This window comes from Rhinopithecus bieti, unplaced genomic scaffold (genome assembly GCF_001698545.2).
Source record: "Rhinopithecus bieti isolate Rb0 unplaced genomic scaffold, ASM169854v2 scaffold_43749, whole genome shotgun sequence".
Classification (NCBI taxonomy): Eukaryota; Metazoa; Chordata; class Mammalia; order Primates; family Cercopithecidae; genus Rhinopithecus; species Rhinopithecus bieti.
In genome coordinates, this window is record NW_016818380.1 from 1,954,988 (window position 1) to 1,977,410 (window position 22,423).

At 37.9% G+C, this 22,423-nt stretch overlaps 1 protein-coding gene across 4 annotated transcripts in view; it reads right to left on the reverse strand.

The window, feature by feature from the left end:
• The window catches only part of MAP3K20 (mitogen-activated protein kinase kinase kinase 20), a 193,374-nt gene that overhangs the window by 87,641 nt on the left and 83,310 nt on the right, over nucleotides 1-22,423 (reverse strand). For all 4 annotated transcript variants that reach the window (XM_017856968.1, XM_017856969.1, XM_017856970.1 and 1 more), the window contains one exon: nucleotides 6,636-6,723. In XM_017856968.1, coding sequence (XP_017712457.1) covers nucleotides 6,636-6,723 — 88 coding nt within the window. The remainder of the gene's footprint in view (nucleotides 1-6,635; nucleotides 6,724-22,423) is intronic.

Sequence of the window (22,423 nt, forward strand, 5' to 3'; positions counted from 1 at the left end):
CTTTGGTCTATATCCCTGTAGATATTGTGCCAATATTATATTATGTCGATTACTACAGATTTGTAAGTTTTAATGGATGTAAAGAGGTTAGCGAGACATAGTGTTTATTTTCAGTATATTTAATGAGTAATATTTTATCTCCTTTAAAGAAAATAATGTTTATTGGTTAAAGGTAAGAAATGGTAGTTAAGACATCCATTAACACTCTGTAGTAAAATAACATTGGTTTTGCTGTGGCTTTGTATTTCTTTAAAATATTAACTAAAATAGATTTCTGATTTGGGAAATATGATAACCAGCGCCATTTGGTTTTAAAAAGAATTGTATCTTAATCACCAAGTAAAGACAGCAAGAAAACAATGACGTGGTCACTTGAAGATTCTCTCAGTCTACTGTTCACCATCTAGTCAGACACCCTTAAACTGATTCCAGCAAAATGTCTAAGAAATTCATCGATCAGCCTCCAAAGCACATCAGAGAAAGTGCTAATATAGTGAACAGTAAAAACAACAATGGCAGCAGAACATCTTATTTAAACTTTTGAGATGATAAAACAGTACAGAAGTGGGAACCGTTTGGAATTTTTTTTCTTGTTTTGGTTAAGAAGATCGTTAATACTTTATAAACTTCATACATATGGCCCACTGTAAGGTTTAAAGAATAAAAGGTTTAATAGAATAAGCAAGAGAATGCCATAAAACCCCTGAAATAAGAAACACTGCTAAATTTTACAAACACAAAGTTCCTCACGTTTCAATCAAGTTTAGTCAGCCCTCATTATTCATAAGGACAAGTAGGCCAGTTTACAGACAAGCGGCACCCTACGAATGGCTCTTAGGCACGACACAGTTCTTAAGACAAATATGTTTACACTTGGAACAGTCATGTGGATGTTACAAAGATGGCAACTGTAGTCCTGTAAAATTATACCTAAGAAAAGAATGAGTCAACTTATATTCAGGAACTTCTAAAATCCCTCATATTTTAAGATGCTCTCTCCATTACTTTATTTGAACAACAAAACACTGTTTGGGGAAAAATATATAAGTCTGAGATGACCTCAATCAAAGCCAGTTTTTCAAAGCTTATAAAGGTCACCTATAAGAATAAGACAAACGGGAGGGAGGGAAGCAGGGAAGGGTAACAAAATTTAACACAGAGCATTTATTCCTGGAACCATGAGCTCGCAATCCCAACTGCAGGATGTCACTGAAAACAAGTCTTCTAAAGATCACTTTGAAAAGCAGTCAGTTATGATTACAAATACACCATATGGGACTAAAATATTCAACAATCCTAATGTTATGCCATTGGGTACTTGTAGCTTGAGATAAATATCCAGAGATAGTATTATACAGAGATTCCCCAAACCATGATATTTCAAACATCTTACACTATAGTTAAGACACTACTCCAAAAACCATGTTAACTTTAAAAAGTCATTCTAATGATGATGAAGACATAGAATACCATTTGACCCAGCAATCCCATTACTGGGTATATACCCAAAGGATTATAAATCATTCTACTATAAAGACATACACACACGTATGTTTATTGCAGCGCTATTCACAATAACAATGACTTGGAATCAACCCAAATGCCCATCAATGACAGACTGGATAAAGAAAATGTGGCACATATACACCATGGAATACTATGCAGCCACAAAAAGGATGAGTTAATGTCCTTTGCAGGGACATGGATGAAACTGGAAACCATCATTCTCAGCAAACTAACACAGGAACAGAAAACCAAACACCACATGCTCTCACTCATAAGTGGGAGTTGAACAATGAGAACACATGGACACAGGGAGGGGAATATCATACCTCGGGGCTTGTGGGGGGGTTTTATTTAATGCTAGGGGAGGGATAGCATTAGGACAAATACCTAATGTAGATAATGGGTTGATGGGTGCAGCAAACCACCATGGCATGTGTATACCTATGTAACAAACCTGCACGTTCTGCACATGTATCCCAGAATTTAAAGTATAATAAAAAAGATACATGATTAAATAAAATGGTTTCATGACTGAAGCTGCAAGAAAGGCAATATTATTACCTTTATTTCATATAAAATATCATCTTTAGGTATGTGGATAGCTAAACTAACATTTTAACTATTTTAAATAAGCATTCAATTCTTTCATCCTTTTGGTTTTCCCATTAGAAATTGTGGACTCACTATATACACATATGGTTACATGCTTTTCAAACCACTTCTCCGAAGAAAGTAGTTTACTGGATTTTAGTATAAAGCATTTGTTTCATTTTTTTTTTTAAGTCATTAAGAACCACATTAAGCAAACATTTCCTTTTCATTTATAAGATGATTCTTCCCTTTGAGTTTTACGGTGACAACAGCTGGCGTCAAAAAAGGTAAACATAATATCAGTTTTGTTGGAACAAAACCATTACTATGAAATCTCTTTGTAATGTCACCAAGACCAAGCTTAATTTAGATTACAACTAATAGAATAAATAAATTTACGCAAATGTCTGAAACGTGTTATAACAAAATGTGACACTTGTCTCTAATTGGCTAATAAAAAAAGACCAGCACAATATCAAAACATGCAAATTAGATGTATCTGTGCTTAAAATAAATCAAGATCAAGTTAAGGGAAATGAGATTGGGCACTTAAAAATTAGTATGTTTTCCTTGGCTGGGTTTAATGAGAATTTGGGCCTGCTGAGAAATGATGCAGAACTAGTCTCCTCTCTTAGAGGAGTAATAGAGGCTAACGCAAAACAGGTAACTTAAGAGGTGAGATCAGCCCCTGAGAACAAAGAGCAATTTCCAGGCATCTGGGATCCTAAATCACTTCTCTCTGGAACCCTGGGACCCAGTCTGCCACCCTTTTTTTACTCTTAGATTACCAGATCCTCTCCAATCCGGCTTGCTACAAAAGAGCTACATGGTCTGGTACCTAACAACTCCTTCCTTCATCTCCCAGGAACTCCCCCTGCCCTCATGTATTTATGTTTTACACACACACACACACAGAGAAATAAAATAATGGGAGTAGTAGTACAGAATGAAGAGGTTTCCAAAGATAAAAGAAAAGATGATCCAGGCCGGGCGTGGTGGCTCACACCTGTAATCCCAGCACTTTGGGAGGCTGAGGTAGGCAGATCATGAGGTCAAGAGATCGAGACCATCCTGGCCAACATGGTGAAGGCCCGTCTCTGCTAAGAACACAAAAATTAGCTGGGCGTGATGGCGCACACCTGTAGTCCCAACTACTCAGGAGGCTGAGGCAGGAGAATTGCTTGAACCCAGGAGGTGGAGGTTGCAGTGAGCCCAGGTCGTACCACTGCTGCCTGGCAACAGAGCAAGACTCCGTCTCAAAAAAAAAAAAAAGAAAAGAAAAGAAAGAAAGAAAGAAAAAGAAAAAAAGAAAAGATGATCCATTATTGTTTCTTTTGGCTTTGGAGTCTGAGTTTCTTGTCACCCCATTTCTTTGTAGATCTGGGAGAAAGATGTTCATCTCCCTTCGATGGGAAATAAATTGAAAGCTGCCTCTTAGTCTCTTCCCCAGGTCCCCTGATTAGCAGGTTTTATATGTCTGTGATAAAAAGTTTCAGCGAACACACATGCACAACTATACACATACAGACATACTCTCACCCAGAGATCATGTATTCTAGTCCCTTCATTCACATGAGAAAACTGAGACAGAGAGAGATCATCAGTGACCCAACTATGAAGCTCTGGCAGAATCAAGACAAGATCTCACATCTCACAATTCCCATTCCATTGCTCATTCCATTCCACCACTCTGATAAATAATTCTTTCAAGCCCTCAGCATGAATGACAACAGCTGCCTGCTGCAACAATCTTTTCTGTTAAAAAAAAAAAAAAAAAAACTACCTCAAATTGAATGGATTCAAGCCATCCAAGCTTCCTCCTTCAGAGCCTCCACCATTTGATAAATACGATGAGGTTCACAGAGGGGTATCTGGCTGGGGCTGGGTGATCAAGGTGAGTTTTCCTGCCTATCTTTGTTTCTCTCTTAACCGCCTCATATTAAGACTTATTTGTGCTCATTTCCAGTGGCAGAGTAAGTGTCATCATCACTAATCCATGTGATCTCTTCACTCCCAAACTGGGCTCAGTTGTCATATTTTCTACTACCCACGCACAGAGCATAGCTGTAGAAGGTAGGTTGAAAGGCTCACATAAATAAGCACTTAGTTAATTAAAACTAACATCTCTAGGAACAAAGATAATCATATCAAATCAATACATTCAAAACACTAAAACTCATCTAACAGGTCTCTTTAATAATCAATCTCACAGGTCAATAAGAGCTATAAATTCACAATCTACTACTGCCTCATAATCTAAAACTTGTTTTAATTCTTATGTTTAATGTTAACAGTTGCTTACTTACTGGCTCTACAGAGAAAGAGATATGGATCCATAAAAAAACAATCAATTTAACTAAATAATTTGGTAGTTGCAAGTATGAGTAGAGAATGCTAAAGGGACGAATGAAATAAAGGACTGGTTAGTGTGATACAAATACTGAATGAAAGCAAACTTCTTGGATTATTTCTCCCTCTTTCAGATGAGGTGACCTAGGGGAAATATGCCGGCTAAGAATGTTTCATATCTTCCTACTGACAGTAAACTCTTGGAAAAATAATTTCATATCACCACTCAGGTCCCCTTTTCTTCCCTTCACCCTCACCTCAAGAAACTAGAACACTTCATGAATAGCTCATTAGTTGGCCAAAATATTTTCAAAAGCATTAAACATCAAGAGTATATAACAAGAAACAGAATTTCTCATCTCTTGGGAGTATCACACTTTTTTTTTTTTTTTTTTTTTTTTTGTTGTTGTTGTTGAGACGGAGTCTTGCTCTGTCGCCTGGGCTGGAGTGCAGTGGCCGGATCTCAGCTCACTGCAAGCTCCGCCTCCCGGGTTTACGCCATTCTCCTGCCTCAGCCTCCAGAGTAGCTGGGACTACAGGCGCCCGCCACCTCGCCCGGCTAGTTTTTTGTATTTTTAGTAGAGATGGGGTTTCACCGTGTTAGCCAGGATGGTCTCGATCTCCTGACCTCGTGATCCACCCGTCTCAGCCTCCCAAAGTGCTGGGATTACAGGCTTGAGCCACCGCGCCCGGCTGGGAGTATCACACTTTCTTAGGGAGGAATAATATCAGCCACAAACGAGGATCAGAACACTGGATTCAGATTTAAAAAGTAAATATAACTAGTTTAAAAAAAAGTAGATACAATGGACACGGAATAAAGGAGCCACATGGTATACGGGTTGACAAAGAAAGGTTTAACTTTGAATCAGAAATCTGACTTAAAACATGAGGTATGGTTACCTCCCCCCAACCAACAATATACTCCATTCTTGGGTATTCACGTTTGTAGGAAATATAGACTCAAGATAAAAATTGCTGCATGCCCCATTTCAGTCACAGATCTAAAGGCAGTGAATTGGGGATAAAAGTCCCTCGACTTAAGAACTTAGGTTAAAATGCTACTAAGAGTAAAAGCATGTTAAACTACCTCCTGCCAGAAGATGGAATAACAGCAACCATGTCTCTCTGAGTTTAAGAACCAGTCAGCTCACAGCTTTCCAGAACCTAGCTTGCATAGAAGAGGAGCTTCTGTTGAGAATCAGCTTGAGGAATTTATAGCGCTTTGGTTCTACCACTAGCTAGGTGACCATGGGAAAGTTCCTTAAGTTAGAGATGTAGTTTCTTACTAGTAAAATAGGAATTATTTTATCTATGTCATAGGATTACTGTAAGTATTAGATGAGATAATTTATAGAAAGTACTTAATACAATCCTTTTTGTTGAGGGGTGTTTTGTTGTTATTTTCTATAAAGACAATCCAGGTTCTCACGTCTATCGTGGGAGAAGATATGGCTAATATTTTAAGGTTTTCTTGTTTGACTTTGTTTTAATCAAAGAATTGCCAAGATAAAGATCAAAGTTATTTGTTGTAAAACCGAGTTATTGTAGACCTACAAGCTATTCAGTGGATTATACAAATATGAGCATAAAGTATTAAAGATATGTGTCTTTCTGTATTTTCATGTGGCAAAACTTTCTATGTGCTCCTTTTTAGAAAGGGTATGTCTGTCAGTTATAAACTGCTGCTCCAAATTATATGATAATTTAGATCAAGGTCATTACCAACTTAGTTGACCAAACCTGAAAAATATTGTTCTCATGTCACAGACCTTGAAGAAAGAATGCTCTAATGGCATTAAAATGCCTTGCAAAGAATTACAACATGAATAGCTCAAGAAATCTTAATTTATAAAAGGTCACAGAGTTACAAAAAACATCTCTCATTTCAGCTAATTAAATGAAATTTTAGTTAAACGGCACCTTGAAATATTGGTATTGCAGCTGCAAGAGCATTTAAATAGCATTTACGCAGATATAATTAGCACAATTAAACATGGGTAGAAGTGGAAACACTATTCTTAATTATATTGATATAATCAGTTTTATTAATGCTTTATAGCAACAAAAGTGACATCTCACGGTAACACACAATTCATGATTGAACCTAATATTAAGCATTTTAGCATATTAAGGAATCTAAAGCTAGGCAATTGGAAAAAGAAAGAAGTCAAATGCTGAGTTCTTACCTGTGACAATGCCATAGTTGGGAGGTTCAAGAATTACTCCATAAAACTGGATGATGTTTCTGTGACTGAGGACACTAAGTATTTCTGCCTGTACGAAAAATAGAATGCAAAGTTGCATAAAATTTCACATTTATAATAGTAGAATAAAACAGGCTTCCTATTTATTTTTTATTTTTTGAGCTAGGGTCTTGCTCTGTTGCCCAGGCTAGAGTGCAATGGTGTGATCTTGGCTCACTGCAGCCTTGGCCTCCTGGGCTCAAGTAATTCTCCTGCCTCAGTCTCCCAAGTAGCTAGGACTACAGGCACATACCACTACATTCAGCTAATTAAATTTATTATTATTTTTTTAGAGATGGCGTCTATGTTGTCCAGGCTGATCTTGAACTCTTGGGCTCAAGCAATCCTCCCACCTTGGCCTGCCAAAGTGCTGGGATTACAGGTGTGAGCTACCACGCCCGGTCTTAGTTTTCTTTTACGTACATTTACAAAGATATATATGTGCCCAACCAGTATGTGATTCTGCTAAAGTTGTCTTTCTTGAAAGTTTAAACATTTCTACTGAAGCTTTCTGAAAATTTAAAAAGAAAATGGGGTTGAAGAAGCGATAAAAGAGGTGTTTACTCCAAGCCCACCTGACTGATAATGGCGGAGAATGACTGAAGAGATACCCCATTTATTTACAGTGAAGGTCCTCTTCCTAATAGTCAAATATATATATTTTGCAAAATGTCTGTTCTGAGAGGCTACAGCCAGACTGAACTTCTGTTGGTTAGATGAGTCAAAATTAAGGTAGGGATTTTTAAATGTTAATAGAATCGATTCAGGTAATACCCACTTATTTATCTAATCATTTATTCAAAATATATTATTGTTCTCCTTCTGTATGCAAGGTACTATAAACATATAAAGGTAGATTCTTGACCTTCAGTGGTGATTTGATAGGAGGCCATATTTATACATTTTGAAACATGTTAAATACTACAAAGTGGTACTGAAGAATGACATGGTAAAAATAAGTTGTATTTATTAAACTTAATTTTTAAAACAAAAAAACCAGATACTATAGTGTATATCCGCTAATGTCAATAGAAAGATGATCACTACATAAATCATATATTCATCAACATTTTATGACTTTTGTGGAGATAAAATATGGCTAATCAAGAATTATAAATATAATGAGGTATAAAATCACGTAAGTTAAATATAGAAAAGATTTAGTATTTTTCAATGAAAGGCATAATATTGGCAATAAATAGACAGGAGATTTGTAAGTCCCCACCCCAGAAAGAGGATCATCAAGAAGAATGTCAGCAGTTAATGAAAATGGAGACACTTTGGTCAGAAAGGGACTCCCCTTTGGGAATGTGTACACTATGAGTAGTGTTATTTGCTGTGAATTTTTTTCGTAGGATAAGAGTTGGGGTTTCATTAAAAACAGCCGTGAAACTGGTTTTGAAGATGGTGTAACTAGGTGGAAAACAGAAGTTTGAGGGTTGGCATAGAGTCAATATGAAATTGAGATAAAGAATATCACTGATTGTGAGAGACACTTATCAAGCTTGATTTGACAGTGTTTTAGTAATACGTGTGTGGAAGGGGGCTATCACTGCTTAATCAAACAATTCCTTAACACTTATTGAGCGGCTAGTGTGTATAGAGGGGTCTGTGTTCATCAAGCAACCTTCTTCTCATAGTTTCGTTTCTCAAGCAGGAAGAAGATATATTATTTGTGCAACACAACTATTCATCCACATGGCAACTCTACTTCTTATGAAGAAATAATAAATAAGGTTTATTGTAAAAATAGAATGTATGTGCAGTTTGGAAATCACAAGGCCCCATCTTTAAGTGGTAAACCAACTGTTTGTGAATAAAGCATTAGAGTTCAATGTGAGTAAAGCAATAGAGTTAATGTTTGAACCAGTCTTTGTCAAACTGAGGCAGTGTTATCCTTTGGAATATTCTTTGGGGCACCTGAATTTTGTCATCATTGAACATTTTTGTATCAATAAAGAATAAATACAAGAATATTCTGAATCCTTGGATGACCACTTCACAATGCAGCATGATGGGATTTTCAGTGTTCCAGCTAGTTTCCATGTTTATATCTAAGATATTGCCAAGCGATATCTTGAAGAGATAGCATTGATCATTTCAGGTTCCAGTAAGCATGTCTAACAGCTGTTAGGCTGGCAAATGCTAATGTTAAAATAACAATCATTATCCTATATCCCCCTGTTGTGCTCATATTTTTTGCAAAAAAATTTGCACTATAATTTCCAAGTAAATAATATTTTCATGAAATAAGATTTTAGGTTCTTATATAATAAACTAAGAATCTGATTTAACATCATAAAAACAACATGTTCCTTTAGAGTGCTGTACTGATTTAATGGAAATGGGCCAACAGTAAACAGAGGCAGACTGAATAAGTAAGTGATATGTTTGTAATAAATGAAGGTCAAATGACATCATGATGCTAGCAATTCAAATAAGCTCCAATAAAAACAAGTGTGAGGTTAACCAAATTATTAAAACCTGTGTTGTTGCAATCACCCTCTGACAGCAAGCAGATATACTCTCTGGATTTTGCCTTTACAGGCACCTGCTCGCAAGAGTTCATGAAAAAAAACTGTTGCAATAAATGTGTAGTAAATAATTTCTCACTGAATTGCTGTTTTTCCTTTGTTTTCCAGATTTATATTCTGCGATAATCTAGCAAATGAGCTGCCCATCAAAATAATAGATTAGTGGTTTAAAAATGCATTCACTGTTAAAAAGAAAACATGATAATGAGGAAAGCTAAAATAATGGCCCATCATACAAAAGTATATCTTTTGACACTATTAAAACCAACATAAGCCATTTATTTTCAGTAAATATAATTGGATAACAATTGTTAATTTAAGCTGTATTGATTTTATTTTGTTTAATTGAAAAATTGATTTTGAATTTACCTGTATATGAGAGTTATAAGGAGTTATTAATTCTTAGTTTTATGTTTATGTTTATTTAAGTTACACAGAAATAATTTCAGTCAACATGTGAAATCTGGAAGACTAAAATGTTCTATATAACAGAACTACACATTTCTCAGTGTGCAAAATGCTATTCTAAGGAGTCAAACAGATACTCGGACCCAATGTCCAAAGCAGCATTATTCACAATAAACAAAAGGTAAAAACAACCAACGTGTTTATCAACTGATAAATAAAATGTGAGGTTGTATATAAACACAATGAAACACTATTTCAGCTGTAAACACAAATTAAGTTTGGATATGCGCTGCAAAATGAATGGGCCTTGAAAATATCGTGCTAAGTAAAATACACCAGGCACAAAAGGGCAGATACTGTATGATTCTACTTACATGAACTATCTTGAATGGACACATTCAGCAATAAAGAAAGCAGATTAGAGGTTGTAACCAGGGGCTGATGGGAGGAGAGAATGAGGGGTTATTGCTTAATGGGTATAGCATTTCTGTTTGGGGTGACGAAAATTTTTGTAAACAGTGGTGATGGTGCACAACACTGTGACTACAATAAATGCCACTGGCCAGGCACAGGGGCTCATGCCTGCAATCCCAGCATTTTGGGAGGCTGAGGCAGGAGAAGAGAAGCACTTGAACTCAGGAGTTTGAGATCAGTTTGGGCAACATAGTGAGACCCTGTCTCTACTAAAAATAAAAAATTAGCCCGGTGTGGTGGCACATGCCTGTGGTCCCAGCTACTCAGGAGGCTGAGGCAGTAGGATGGCTTGAGCCCAGGAGGTCAAAGCTGCAGTGAGCTGTGACTGTGCCACTGCAATCCAGCCTGGGCAACAAAGTAAGACCCTGTCTAAATAAACAAATAAATGCCACTGAATTATACACTTAAATAGGTTGAAATTGCAAATTTTATGCTATGTATATTTTACCACAATAAAAAAGTTTAAAAAATGGTATTCTAAACTTTTGCAGAAATGAATGATCAGAGTCTACATATTCAATAATCACCTTAAAGTATACAAACTATGGTCTAAATATTCTTAAGATAAATATGTAATTTTCCAAACTAGGACTTGGAGGATCTAAGAAAAGACTGGGACAGACTGCAACAATATATATTTATATTTAGACACAGTCTCACTCTGTCACCCAAGCTGGAGTGCAGTGGCACAATCTCTGCTCACTGCAACAGCTGCATCCCAGGTTCAAGCGGTTCTCCTGCCTCAGCCTCCTGAGTACCTGGAATTACAGGCACATACCACCATGCCCAGCTAATTTTTGTACTTTTTTTTTTTTTTTAGTAAACACAGGGTTTCACCACATTGGCCAGGCTGGTCTCAAACTCCTGACCTCAAATGATCCGCCTGCCTCGGCCTCCCAAAGTGCCAATTTTAACTGAGGCTCTAAGATTCTCTATAAAATAAAGGGCCCCAATCTGACACATAAACGGAGGAATCAAGGTGTATTCATAAAAATGTCTAATAGTCATGTCCTTATTAGGGTACCAGAATGTCTCTACAGATTATTGCTTGCCTGCTCTTACTGTTTCCAGCTGGGGCCAGTTCCTTTCTCCCTTCCTCTTTCCTTTATTGGAAAAATTACAGAAGTTTTAGTTTGTTAATTAACCTGGGAGGTCACGAGTATTTTGTTGTTAGTTTTATCAGCATTTCTATAAGTTTACAGGGGAAAACGAGCCATTAGCTCAGTTTGCCATGTTTCTAGACATCGACTAACACACAGGTTCCAAACGACTGATTCAGAGATATTAAAAGAAGTTAAATATCATAGTTTTAATTATCTTCTTTAAAGTATTTCCAACAGTTTAAAAATATCTCCATCTTCAGAAGGACTCTTTTCCTTCGATTCAAAACTTTTTTTCAACCTAATCCCAAATTTTATTTTGTTTATTTAATTTTGGAGAGCTGCCATAGACTCCTTAAAGATTCTGTGTCTTTAAAGCTTGTTTTGCAAACATCGACAAATGGGACTAATTAAACTGAAGAGCTTGTGCACAGCAAAAGAAACTATCAACAGAGTAAACAGACAGTCTACAGAATGGGAGAAAATATTTGCAAACTATGCATCTCACAATCACACAGGTCTAATGTCCAGAATCTATAAGGAACTTAAAAAAGTTTACAAGCAAAAAACCACCCCGTTAAAAAGTAGGCAAAGGACATGCACACTTTTCAAAAGAAGACATACATGCAGCCAACAAGCATATGGAAAAATGCCCAACATCTCTAATTATTAGAGAAATGCAAATCAAAACCACAATGAGATACCATCTCACACCAGTTAGAATGGCTATTACTAAAAAATCCCAGCACTTTGGGAGGCCGAGGTGGGCAGATCATGAGGGCAGGAGTTCAAGACCAGCCTGGACAACATGGTGAAAGCCTGTCTTTACTAAAAACACAAAAATTAGCTGGACATGGTGGTGGGCACCTGTAATCCCAGCTACTCCAGAGGCTGAGGCAGGAGAATCGTTTAAACCCAGGAGGCGGAGGTTGCAATGAGCCGAGATTGCGCCACTGCACTCCAGCTTTGCGACAGAGCTAGACTCCGCCTCAGAAAAAAAAAAAAAGTCAAGAAATAACAGGTGCTGGTAAAGCTGTACAGAAAAGGGAATGCTCATACACTGCTGGTGGGAATGCAAATTAGTTTAGCAATTATGAAAGGCAGTTTGGCGATTTCTCAAAGAACTTAAAACAGAACTACCATTCAAGCTAGCAATTCCATTACTTACATTCCATTACTGGGTAATGGAATACAATGGGGGAAACCCAAGGGAATATAAATCATTCTACCATAAAGACACATGTTTGTCACAGCACTATTCACAATAGCAAAGACATGGAATCAACCTAAATGCCCATGAAAGGAAGACTGGATAAAGAAAATGTGGTACACATATACCATGGAATACTATGCAGCCATAAAAAAAGAACAATATCATGTCCTTTGCAGAAACATGGATAGAGCTAGGAATACTATGCAGCCATAAAAAAGAACAAGATTGTGTCCTTTGCAGTGACATGGATGGAGCTAGGAATACTACGCAGTCATAAAAAAGAACAAGATCATGTCCTTTGCAGAAACATGGATGGAGCTGGAGGCCATTATCCTAAGTAAGCAAAGGCAGGAAACAGAAAACCAAATAAATACAACATGTTCTCACTTAAGAGTAGGAGCTAAACACTGAGTACACATGGACACAAAGTAGGAAACAATAGACACAGGTGTCTACTTGAAGGTGGAGGGTGGGAGGAGGGTGAGGATTGAAAAACTACCTATAGGCTACTAAGCTTATTACCTGGGTAATAAAATAATCTGTACACCAGTCTGCCCGTGACAGACAATTTACCCATGTAACACACCTGCATGTGTAACCCTAAACCTAAAAGTTAAAAAACTTGTTTTATACCTTTTGTATTTCATTAATACACTCTATATGTATTTATTTGATAAATATTGTAAAAATAAAACTCAGTTCACTTTTTGTGAAAGAAAGCAAAGATACCAACAACAACTTGTTGATGGGTATAGAATGAAAGCAATCGTTTATGAAGCCCTACATCATAAGGCTGGCAGGCTCTATTTACATCTTATACTCAGAACAGGCCTTTCTCTCTGATTGTCAACAGCTACTTCCCTCCATCTAGCAGCAGGATTGTGTGCCAGTGGAGTCCATCCATGCTTCTGCGTGTGATGTGGCACTGACACAAGGTATACACTTCTTTTGCCCACGAATGTCAACTACTCATTCAAGTCCTCTAGTGGGTGTGTGGTATTTAAGCACATAACTGCACAGACCCTGATCTCCAGGTCCTCATCTTTTTTTTTTTTGGAGATGGAGTTTTATTCTTGTTGCCCAGGCTGGAGTGCAATGGCACGATCTCAGCTCACTGCAACCTCCGCCTCCTGGGTTCAAGCAATTCTCCTACCTCAGCCTCCTGAGTAGCCAGGATTACAGGTGCCCACCACCATGCCTGGCTAATTTTTGTATTTTTAGTGGAGACGGTGTTTTGCCATGTTGGTCAGGCTGTTCTCAAACTTCTGACCTCAGGTGAGCTGCCTGCCTCGGCCTCTCAAAGCGCTGGGATTACAGGTGTGAGCCACCATGCCTGGCCGGTCCTCACCAACTGTAAGAGTCTATCATTTTATCAGAGTGTGGTAGTAAGAGAAAGAAAAGTAGTTCATCTAATCACTCAGCTGAAGCCATCTCCTCACTGCACTCTACATCCAAGGTCCAAGGCTCTCTCCAAAAACTGTATCTCCAAAATACCAATATGATCCAGAGTCACTATATTTCCCCAAAGTTCAAGAATATAGGAGATGATCCTACATTTTTTAAAATAAAATTATGTGTATAGAAAAAAGGCAAGGAAGAAAGAAAACATTATTGTGGTCATCTATTTCTAAGTGGCAGAAAGAATAGGGATCATAATTTTTTTTCTATTTCCCAAATTCTTTACAATAAGTCTATGTAATTTTATAATGAGAAAAGCAGTACAGGCATGTTATATGTAATACATATAAGAACATATGAATATGAAATTTAAAATATTTATTTGCATGGAAAGATTCTCCCAAGGATTGGGTCAGGAAGAAGTGAAGCTCTTTCCTTACCTTCCCAGGACTATGGTAGGCATATAAAAACTTGTTTAGTTAACCACTGACCTGTGATTTTCTCCTGATACGGCTCTGGAACAAACTAGGGTTCACTCGGGTTACTCTTACAGAAGGCCATAGATGAGACCAAAGACGTGGATACTGGAAATCGCGTGGGCTCTAGATGGACTTCAACCTACTTGGTATGCGTGTGGTTCAGCATTTTATTACATAATGCTCCTCTCCCTTCTCATGTCTGCTCCTATGGTCTGCTACCCTTTAGAAGAGTCTTTGCTACTTTGCTCCTCTTGTAAAATGTCTAGTATAATATCACATGAGTGAGAAAAGTCAGATACCTTATATACAGGAAGCACTCAGTAACATTTAAAGGATGAATGAACAGTATTTGATGATACTGATATTCAGTGTGTTTAAATAATTATGGAGAGCCTATGTCAGCAAATGTTAACCCTGAACTGTACAGTAAGAAGAGTAAAATGCCGGAAGCTATGAATTTGCTTCAGTATTCATTCTGTTCTTTTACATGCTTAAGGGTTACTTAGGGTACATTTCATAAGAATAACAGTCAATCAATTATATAATTGCAGTAGGAAGCACAGTTGAGAGTTATGTTCACTAGTTCATTGAGGATTTAAACTTCAAGAATGAGGATTTGGACAGCTGCACTTTGCCTCTTTGTAGGCTCTGTTGTCCAAGGCAATTACATGAGCTCGATTTCTTGAGAATCCTTTGCTGCTTTGCATTCTTCAAGCATGCCCTTGCCTTTGCATTGTATTTTTTCTTTGCCTTGTACTTAAATGTAGGATTTAAGATTAAGCAAGGATGAAAAGCTTGCTTAACATCAAACCCTCTATTTCCAATTTTCTACCCAATACATTTTGCCATGTATTTCCAAAATCACCTCTACAGATGAGCCAGCCTTTTGCCAAGTCCACATTCTATACCCATTATTCAGCCTGAAAGCTATGGTAGGCGCTCCTTTGCTGTGTGCTGACAGATGGACCCCTGGTTCTCAGTAGTGAGGCCATATTGCACACAAGCTCCATTCCTAGGCCAGGGCCAGTATCATAAATATCCACAACAAATGAACCAGGGTCCCCTCAGTGAAGCATACCTCTTATCTTTCTCACTACAGAGTACAGAACTATGCAGCAGAAGGTGAACGCAAGGAGAAATTACTGATTTAGAAACTCCTAAAACAGTATTTACAAAGGTCAAAACAGCCAGCTATTTCAGGAAAGATGTAGGGAGAGCTTCTCTTGCCTGCTAATAGTTTCAGGTTCCGATTATAAAGAAAACAAAGGAAAGTTTTCAATCTCAGTTATCAAAAGTATAAAAGTTTCAGGATCCCAGGATCTTGACGGAGTCAAAAACAAAACAAAACAAAATGCTGCTTAATTCAGTGCATGTTTACCCCAAGAGTATCATAACCAGGGGCTTTTTTTTTAATAAAAAGAAAAAACTTCATTCTTACATGTATGACAAGATGGAAAACCAGCCTTTCTACATCCAAAACTGCTGTGCTACAAGAACAACTTTAAAAGTAAGCTTGGAGGATTTTCAATCCTGTATATAATCACCAGAGAGTCATACACAGGTCATGCCCTTCGAGTCAGTTTGGGCTTAACAAGACCCATTCAGTCACAGTCACATAAAAAGCAGCAAACTTCACAATTCCACAGGTTCTTTTTCAAATGATGCTCTTTAGGTATTCAGGGCAATAAAGAAGGATAAATGGACTGAATTCAGATCCATAATAGAATACCTATATTCTGAATGATGTTTGACATCATGAAGACTTTTCTTTGGAAGAGAAACAGTTAAGACTGCTATGAAAAAAAAAAAAATACACCAGTCATTTCCCCACTCTTCTTAAACAACTGAGATGGAGTCATGGGAGATATTTATTACAAACATCACCAGTGCTGGGAAGTCTCCTATTGCTCAATGGTTTTCCTGGTGTGATGCAGCCGACTCACTGCGTGCAGTCACTTGGGAGGAGCCTGGGCTTCCCTCCAGGGATCTAGAGCTGCTCTCTAGTTAAGTACATACCCAACTAAGGGCAGACTCACCTGGCAGGATAGGAGGGTGGCAAAAACTGAATGAAACAGAGTGAAGATTTAAGAACAGGGATTCAAGAGCTATTTCCAAATCACAAAAAGGCAAAGAGATTTCACATTCTTTGTGCTCACACCAGAATGTCACTGATAACATGAAAAAGTAAGGTCAGGTGTGGTAGCTCACCCCTCTAGTCCCAGCACTGTGGGAGGCCAAGGCAGGCAGATAACTTGAGCTCAAGAGTTTGAGACCAGTCTGGGCAACATAGTGAGACCCTATCTCCACAAAAAATGCAGAAATTAGCCAAGCGTAGTGGCATGCGCCTGTAGTCCCAGCTACTCAGGAGACTGAGGTGGGAGGATCACTTGCACCTAGGAGGTCAAGGCTTCAGTGAGCTGAGACCGTGCCACTGCACTCCAGCCTGGGCAACAAAGGTCCAGTCTCAATTAAAATAAAAAAAGAAAGAAAGAAAGAAAAAGTAAAATATATTGAAACAACTTGTACTCAGTTTGGGTGACAAAAGCACAAACAAGAATTCAGTCGGCTTTCCATCAAACAACTTATGTAACTTGGTCAAAGCAATTACACGGAAATTATCCAGAAAGAAAATCCCCAAATGAGGCTTCAGATTGGAACTAATGAAGGATTAGGCATCTAAGGAATTGAACAGCAATATAACTTAATCAAATATTGGACTAGGTGAGTAAAAATTTAATTCTGTTCCAAAATGGATGGCCCTAAAGCGACCTGGTCACTCTGGGCCTTTTTTCCTTCCTACAAAATGACTTGGTTGCACAAAATTATCATTCAGATCCCTTCGTGCTTTCCATTTCTATCCATCTTTGTGAAAAAATCAATGTACTATTAACACCACACAGAGTAGGTGCTCAATAAATATGTGACAAATAGATTGGAGGTAATTAACCATGTTGTATTATGACATCCTCTGGAGTCACGCAGGCTTCGTTATAATGTCAGCTCTGCCACTTATCAGTGAGGTGACTTTGAGGAAGTAATTTAACCTGAGACTCAGTTTTCTCATCTGTGAAAGGCAGACAGTAATCCTACTCCAGTGCCCAGCAAATGCCAGGTTGCTCCACCAATGCTAAGTCCTTTCTCTGACATCTTTCCCCTTCCTTTATAATCAACGATCATTCAAAGGCAAGTCAAGCTTATACATAAATTTCCTATGTCTTCTGTCAATGGATTCCATTTACATATTTTGCTTGTTTTAATTAGCTTCATGTATTTATTATATTCAACTGTCCTTGTTTACTTATGTTTTTACCTAAAAACATATATTTTAGGTAAAATATACAGCACTTTGACATTTCCAAAGTATTTATCTTACCTGACTCTCACAAATGAGATATTATATTGTATTTAAGTGTTGAGAAAATTGGGTCTTTGATTTGATTTTCTCAAGCTTACTTGCCTAGTAAATGTCAGTAATAAAGTCTGATGCCAGGTCGCCTAACTCTGTCTCTTTTTGTATATTTTCTTCCCCCTTTCTCCCTCCAAAAAAGTCCAGTAAAATCATAGGTCCTTCTAAACATTTTTTATTAAAACTTTCCCCTGCTCAAAGAGATTTCAACTTGAAGACCCCTCTATAATACTAGCTAACGTGTACTGAGTACCTACTATGAGCTAGACCAAAAACTTCATGTAGATTGAACCCTTAAATTCTCACAGCAAACCATGAGTTAGGGCTTACTATTAATCACCCTTTCACAGGGGAAGAAACCTAAGTAAGGAGAAACTTTAAAACTTGCCCAAGGGTACAAGAAATGGCAAAGCCAGGTTTTTAATACAGGTAGTATGATCTCAAAGCTCTGCTTATAATCAGTAAACCATACCACTCCACTTCACAAACCCAATTTGAATACAGAATAAAATGAACAAGGCAAAATTAACGGGTCTAGAAAATTCCAAAGCTCTCTTTACTTACAGAAGCATGAGAAACAACTCATCAGCTTCTCTTAGGGCCTCAGCTGCTGTCCCCACTATAAGATTTCCAAGCCTTCCTGACACTCAGCTGTGCAGGATCAGGTCAAGAACCAGCATCAACCAAATTTATAGCTAATAAAACCAGTTAATTGCACAGCAGGAGGCACTCTCTCTCTCTATGCAAAAATTACACGGTTAGAAATTTTGAGCGACTCTCACAATCTGATTAGATAAGTGCTTTATACTCTCCAGTGAAACAGAGTTTGATTATTTACATCCCATAAGAGAAATGTTTGCCACATTTATTATGGAAATCTACAAAATCATTTAAAAGAATTTAGCAAATTTAATTTTAAAATAGTCTGAAAGTCCTTTAACATCTTTTAGACTCCAATTAGACCGTGTCTTGAACACTTGGATTCTTCAGCTACATTAATGATTTTACTATTTTGGGGTTCTGTCAGCATGAACAATAACTAAAGGCATATGTGTGATAGCTGGCAGACATTTTTAGTTGTATTAATTGCAAAAAAAAAAAAAAAAAAAAAAAGAAAAGGTACCAAACCCTAACTAATACATAGTAAAGATAATCTGGAATGATAGAATATTAAGAATGGAAGGGATTTGAAGTCTTCCAGTCTTTTCCTTTCTAGTCCTAACTACAATCCTACTTTAAGGCAGCTCCACTCTTAAAGGCAAAAGATCACTTCTCCCCTAATGGCTTGATGAACAGATCGCCTCCATTTGAATGAATTATCTCATACTTAATAACCATCACTCCAGCCATCATCTTTCCTTTCACTAACAAAGGATTCAAAAGGGACACCCAAATTTTCAACTGCACAGGGGTTGGTGCCCCTAACCCCTGCATTGTTCAAGGGTTGACTATATTTTTATAGTATATCTCAAATTGCAGTCTTTAAAAGAAGATTCCAGGGGTTCACAGATTCATAGATCCTTGATGGTCCATGAAATAAAAACTCAAAGAAACACTGGCCTAATCGAAAGGTTACCTCTTGGTTTCCCATCTGTACATACAAATACTATTTCCTTGACTTTGTCTACTCCAGGAACTTTCACCAGCATTCTACTTTAGCTCCTTATGACCATCTCTTAGGTATTGGTACCAACAGTGGCCTGTTAGGAACCAGGTCGCACAGCAGGAGGTGAGCAGCTGGCAAGCATTGCCGCCTGAGCTCCGCCTCCTGTCAGATCAGAGGCAGCATGAGATTCTTAGAGGAGCACAAACCCTATTGTAAACTGCACATGCAAGCGATCTAGGTTGCACGGTCTTTATGAGAAACTAATGCCTGATGATCTGAGGTGAAACAGTTTTATCCTGAAACCATCCCCCACCACCTGCCCCATCTGTGGAAAAATTGTCTTCCACAAAACCAGTCCCTGATGCCAAAAAGGTTGAGGACTGCTGTCTTAGATCCTTTCATTACCCAGCCACCTCATTTAGAAACCCTTCTCCGACCTCGATCTCTTATGCTTACTCCCATGAAACCAGCTCTTCGGTTGACCGGGTTGAGGCTTCTAGTCCCTCAATTCCTTTCTAATAAATGGGGTTCTACTAAAAGAAACAGAGATCCAAAATAACAGTACTTTAAACAAGATAGTTTTACAACAAATCAGTCTTGAAATAACAAAATGTCTCAAAATACAAAGGCTGCAAGAATCCCAATACGGCAGCTCAACAATTTATTATTCCACCATCCTTAGCACTGGCGTACATCCTCGAGGTTGTGTGGTGGGCCCAGTGTAACCCCTGAAGTTCCAAACCGTTAAATTTACATTCCAGGCAGCAAGGAGGAAAGTACAACAGGGTGTCCTCTTAGGTCAGCTTCTTTTAGAGAGCTTTCTCAGCAATCTCATCCAGAAAGTTCTGCCTATATCTCATAAATGAGTTATATTTTCAGGAAAGGCTGGGAAATGTAGTTTTAAGCTGGGTATAGTGGTACATCTAACAACACAGGAATCCTAAGGAAGACCAGGAGAATATTATTGGGTAGGCAGCTAATAATTAATGCCATATCTATCAAGCTATCAGAGATCAAGCTTCCATTTAATGGAAGAGTCATTAGGGTAACACAAAACATTTTGCACTCCTTGGTCAAATATTCCCAAAACATTCTTGCCGAAATGCTCCAGTCCCCATCCTACCAATCTCTAAGCATGGAAAAAAATCCAACAATTACTTTTCTATGCCCTTCAGTACTTTCAGGTAAGCTTTTCTGACAGATCTGTACTGAGATAATTAACATGGTGTAGTTATAATCTGTACATGTACTGAAAGCTAAAGGATGAAAGCAATAATTTTGAGTCTCTCCAGTTAGTTTCCTCTTTCATTCTCCATTCAACATTCACCCAACAAATATTTCTGAAGTATATATGATGTGCCAGGCACTATTTTTTGGCACTAAGGACAGTGGTGAACGAGATAGCAACACCTTTGTCCTCATGGAGCCTACTATCTAGTGGAGAAGACAGACAATAATGATGTCAAGAAATACACAAGATGATTTTCATGAGTAAGCTACATCACACCTACCTCTTCTCATGTCTTCTAGTACTCTTGTTTTCATCCTCAATAGATTACTATGAATACTCTCACATTAGGGAAACAGGCAGAACGTCCCTCAGCACTCCTACCTTACACCTACGCCTTTCTCTCTGTCTCAGAGAAAAATGTACCCCTTCTCTTCCCCAGATTTTACTCTGACAGGTCTTCTTCATACCTCCCCGTCTTCTCTCAGGACATCGCTCTCCATCAACAGTCTTTCTGAAATCTCCCATCTCTTTCTAGTTCCATCCTCTAGGCCTAAGAAAATGCTTTTCGTCTCCCCAAAAAACAACTTTTATTGACCCCTGCTTTTCAAACTACTTTCCTGAACACCAAAACTTCTTGAAATAATACTTTACACCAAGTTCCATTTCTTTACTTTCTATTGGCACCCTAATCCTGTTATACTTGGTTGGATTTTTATACTATTGCTAAAGTTTCCCTAAGTAACTTGGAATTCTGATCTTTTCTTTCAAATATCCTATATAGGTTATAGTTTGAGTTTTAAAATTAAATGTAACCATGCCTCTCTTTAACATTCTCATATTGTCCTTAGTAACTACATTATTTTATATACTGATATGAATTAAAACAAGGATGGCAGAGTACATCCAGAGTGCTGGAAGTCAAATAAAAAGAAATAAACTCCTACTCTCAAGGGCTTGCCCACCATCATGGGAAAAATAAAAGTACATATTAACAAGATGCCACATAACCATCAGAAATACAAAACACGTGAAGGATCTGTATAAAAATTAGGGAAGTTGGGAGATAATGGACAGTGTCAATTAGACCATGAAGAATGGATTAGGCTGGGTGCTGTGGCTCACACCTGTAATCCCAGCACTTTTGGAGGCCGAGGCAGACGGATCACCTGAGGTCAGGAGTTAGAGACCAGCCTGGCCAACATGGTGAAACCCTCTCTCTACTAAAAATACAAAAATTAGCCAGGCATGGTGGTGCACGCCTATAGTCTAAGCTACTCGGGAGGCTGAGGCAGGAGAATTGCTTGAATCTGAGAGGCGGAGGTTGCAGTGAGTGGAGATCACACCACTGCACTTCAGCCTGGGCAATAGAGAAAGACTCCGTCTCAAAAAAAAGAGAATGGATTCCATTTAGGTTCACAGCTGGGATAGGCTGCATGCCTGAGAAGCAGCAGCACTTTAGTTTGGCTGGAATGTTGTGTAGCGATAGGGTAACAGGCAGGTAATGGAATTGCTAATACATAGCAGTGTGACTGCTAACTTATGCCAAGCTGATCTTTATGTCAAATTTCAGTGAGAGTGACTCCTAAAAAGCAAGAACAAAATCGACTCTCTGTATCTGTGGGTTCCATATCTGTGGATTCAACCGATCACAGATCTAAAATATTAGAAAAAATTTAAAAATAACAATACAACAACAAAAAATAATACAAGTACAAATATGTGATAAGAATTATTTACAGAGCATTTACATTGTAATAGGTATTATGAGTAATCTAGAGATGATTTATACAGGAGGATAAATGTAGGTTATGTGCAAATAGTACATAATTTTATACAAAGGACTTAGGCATCCACAGATTTTGGTATCTATACGAAGTCCTAG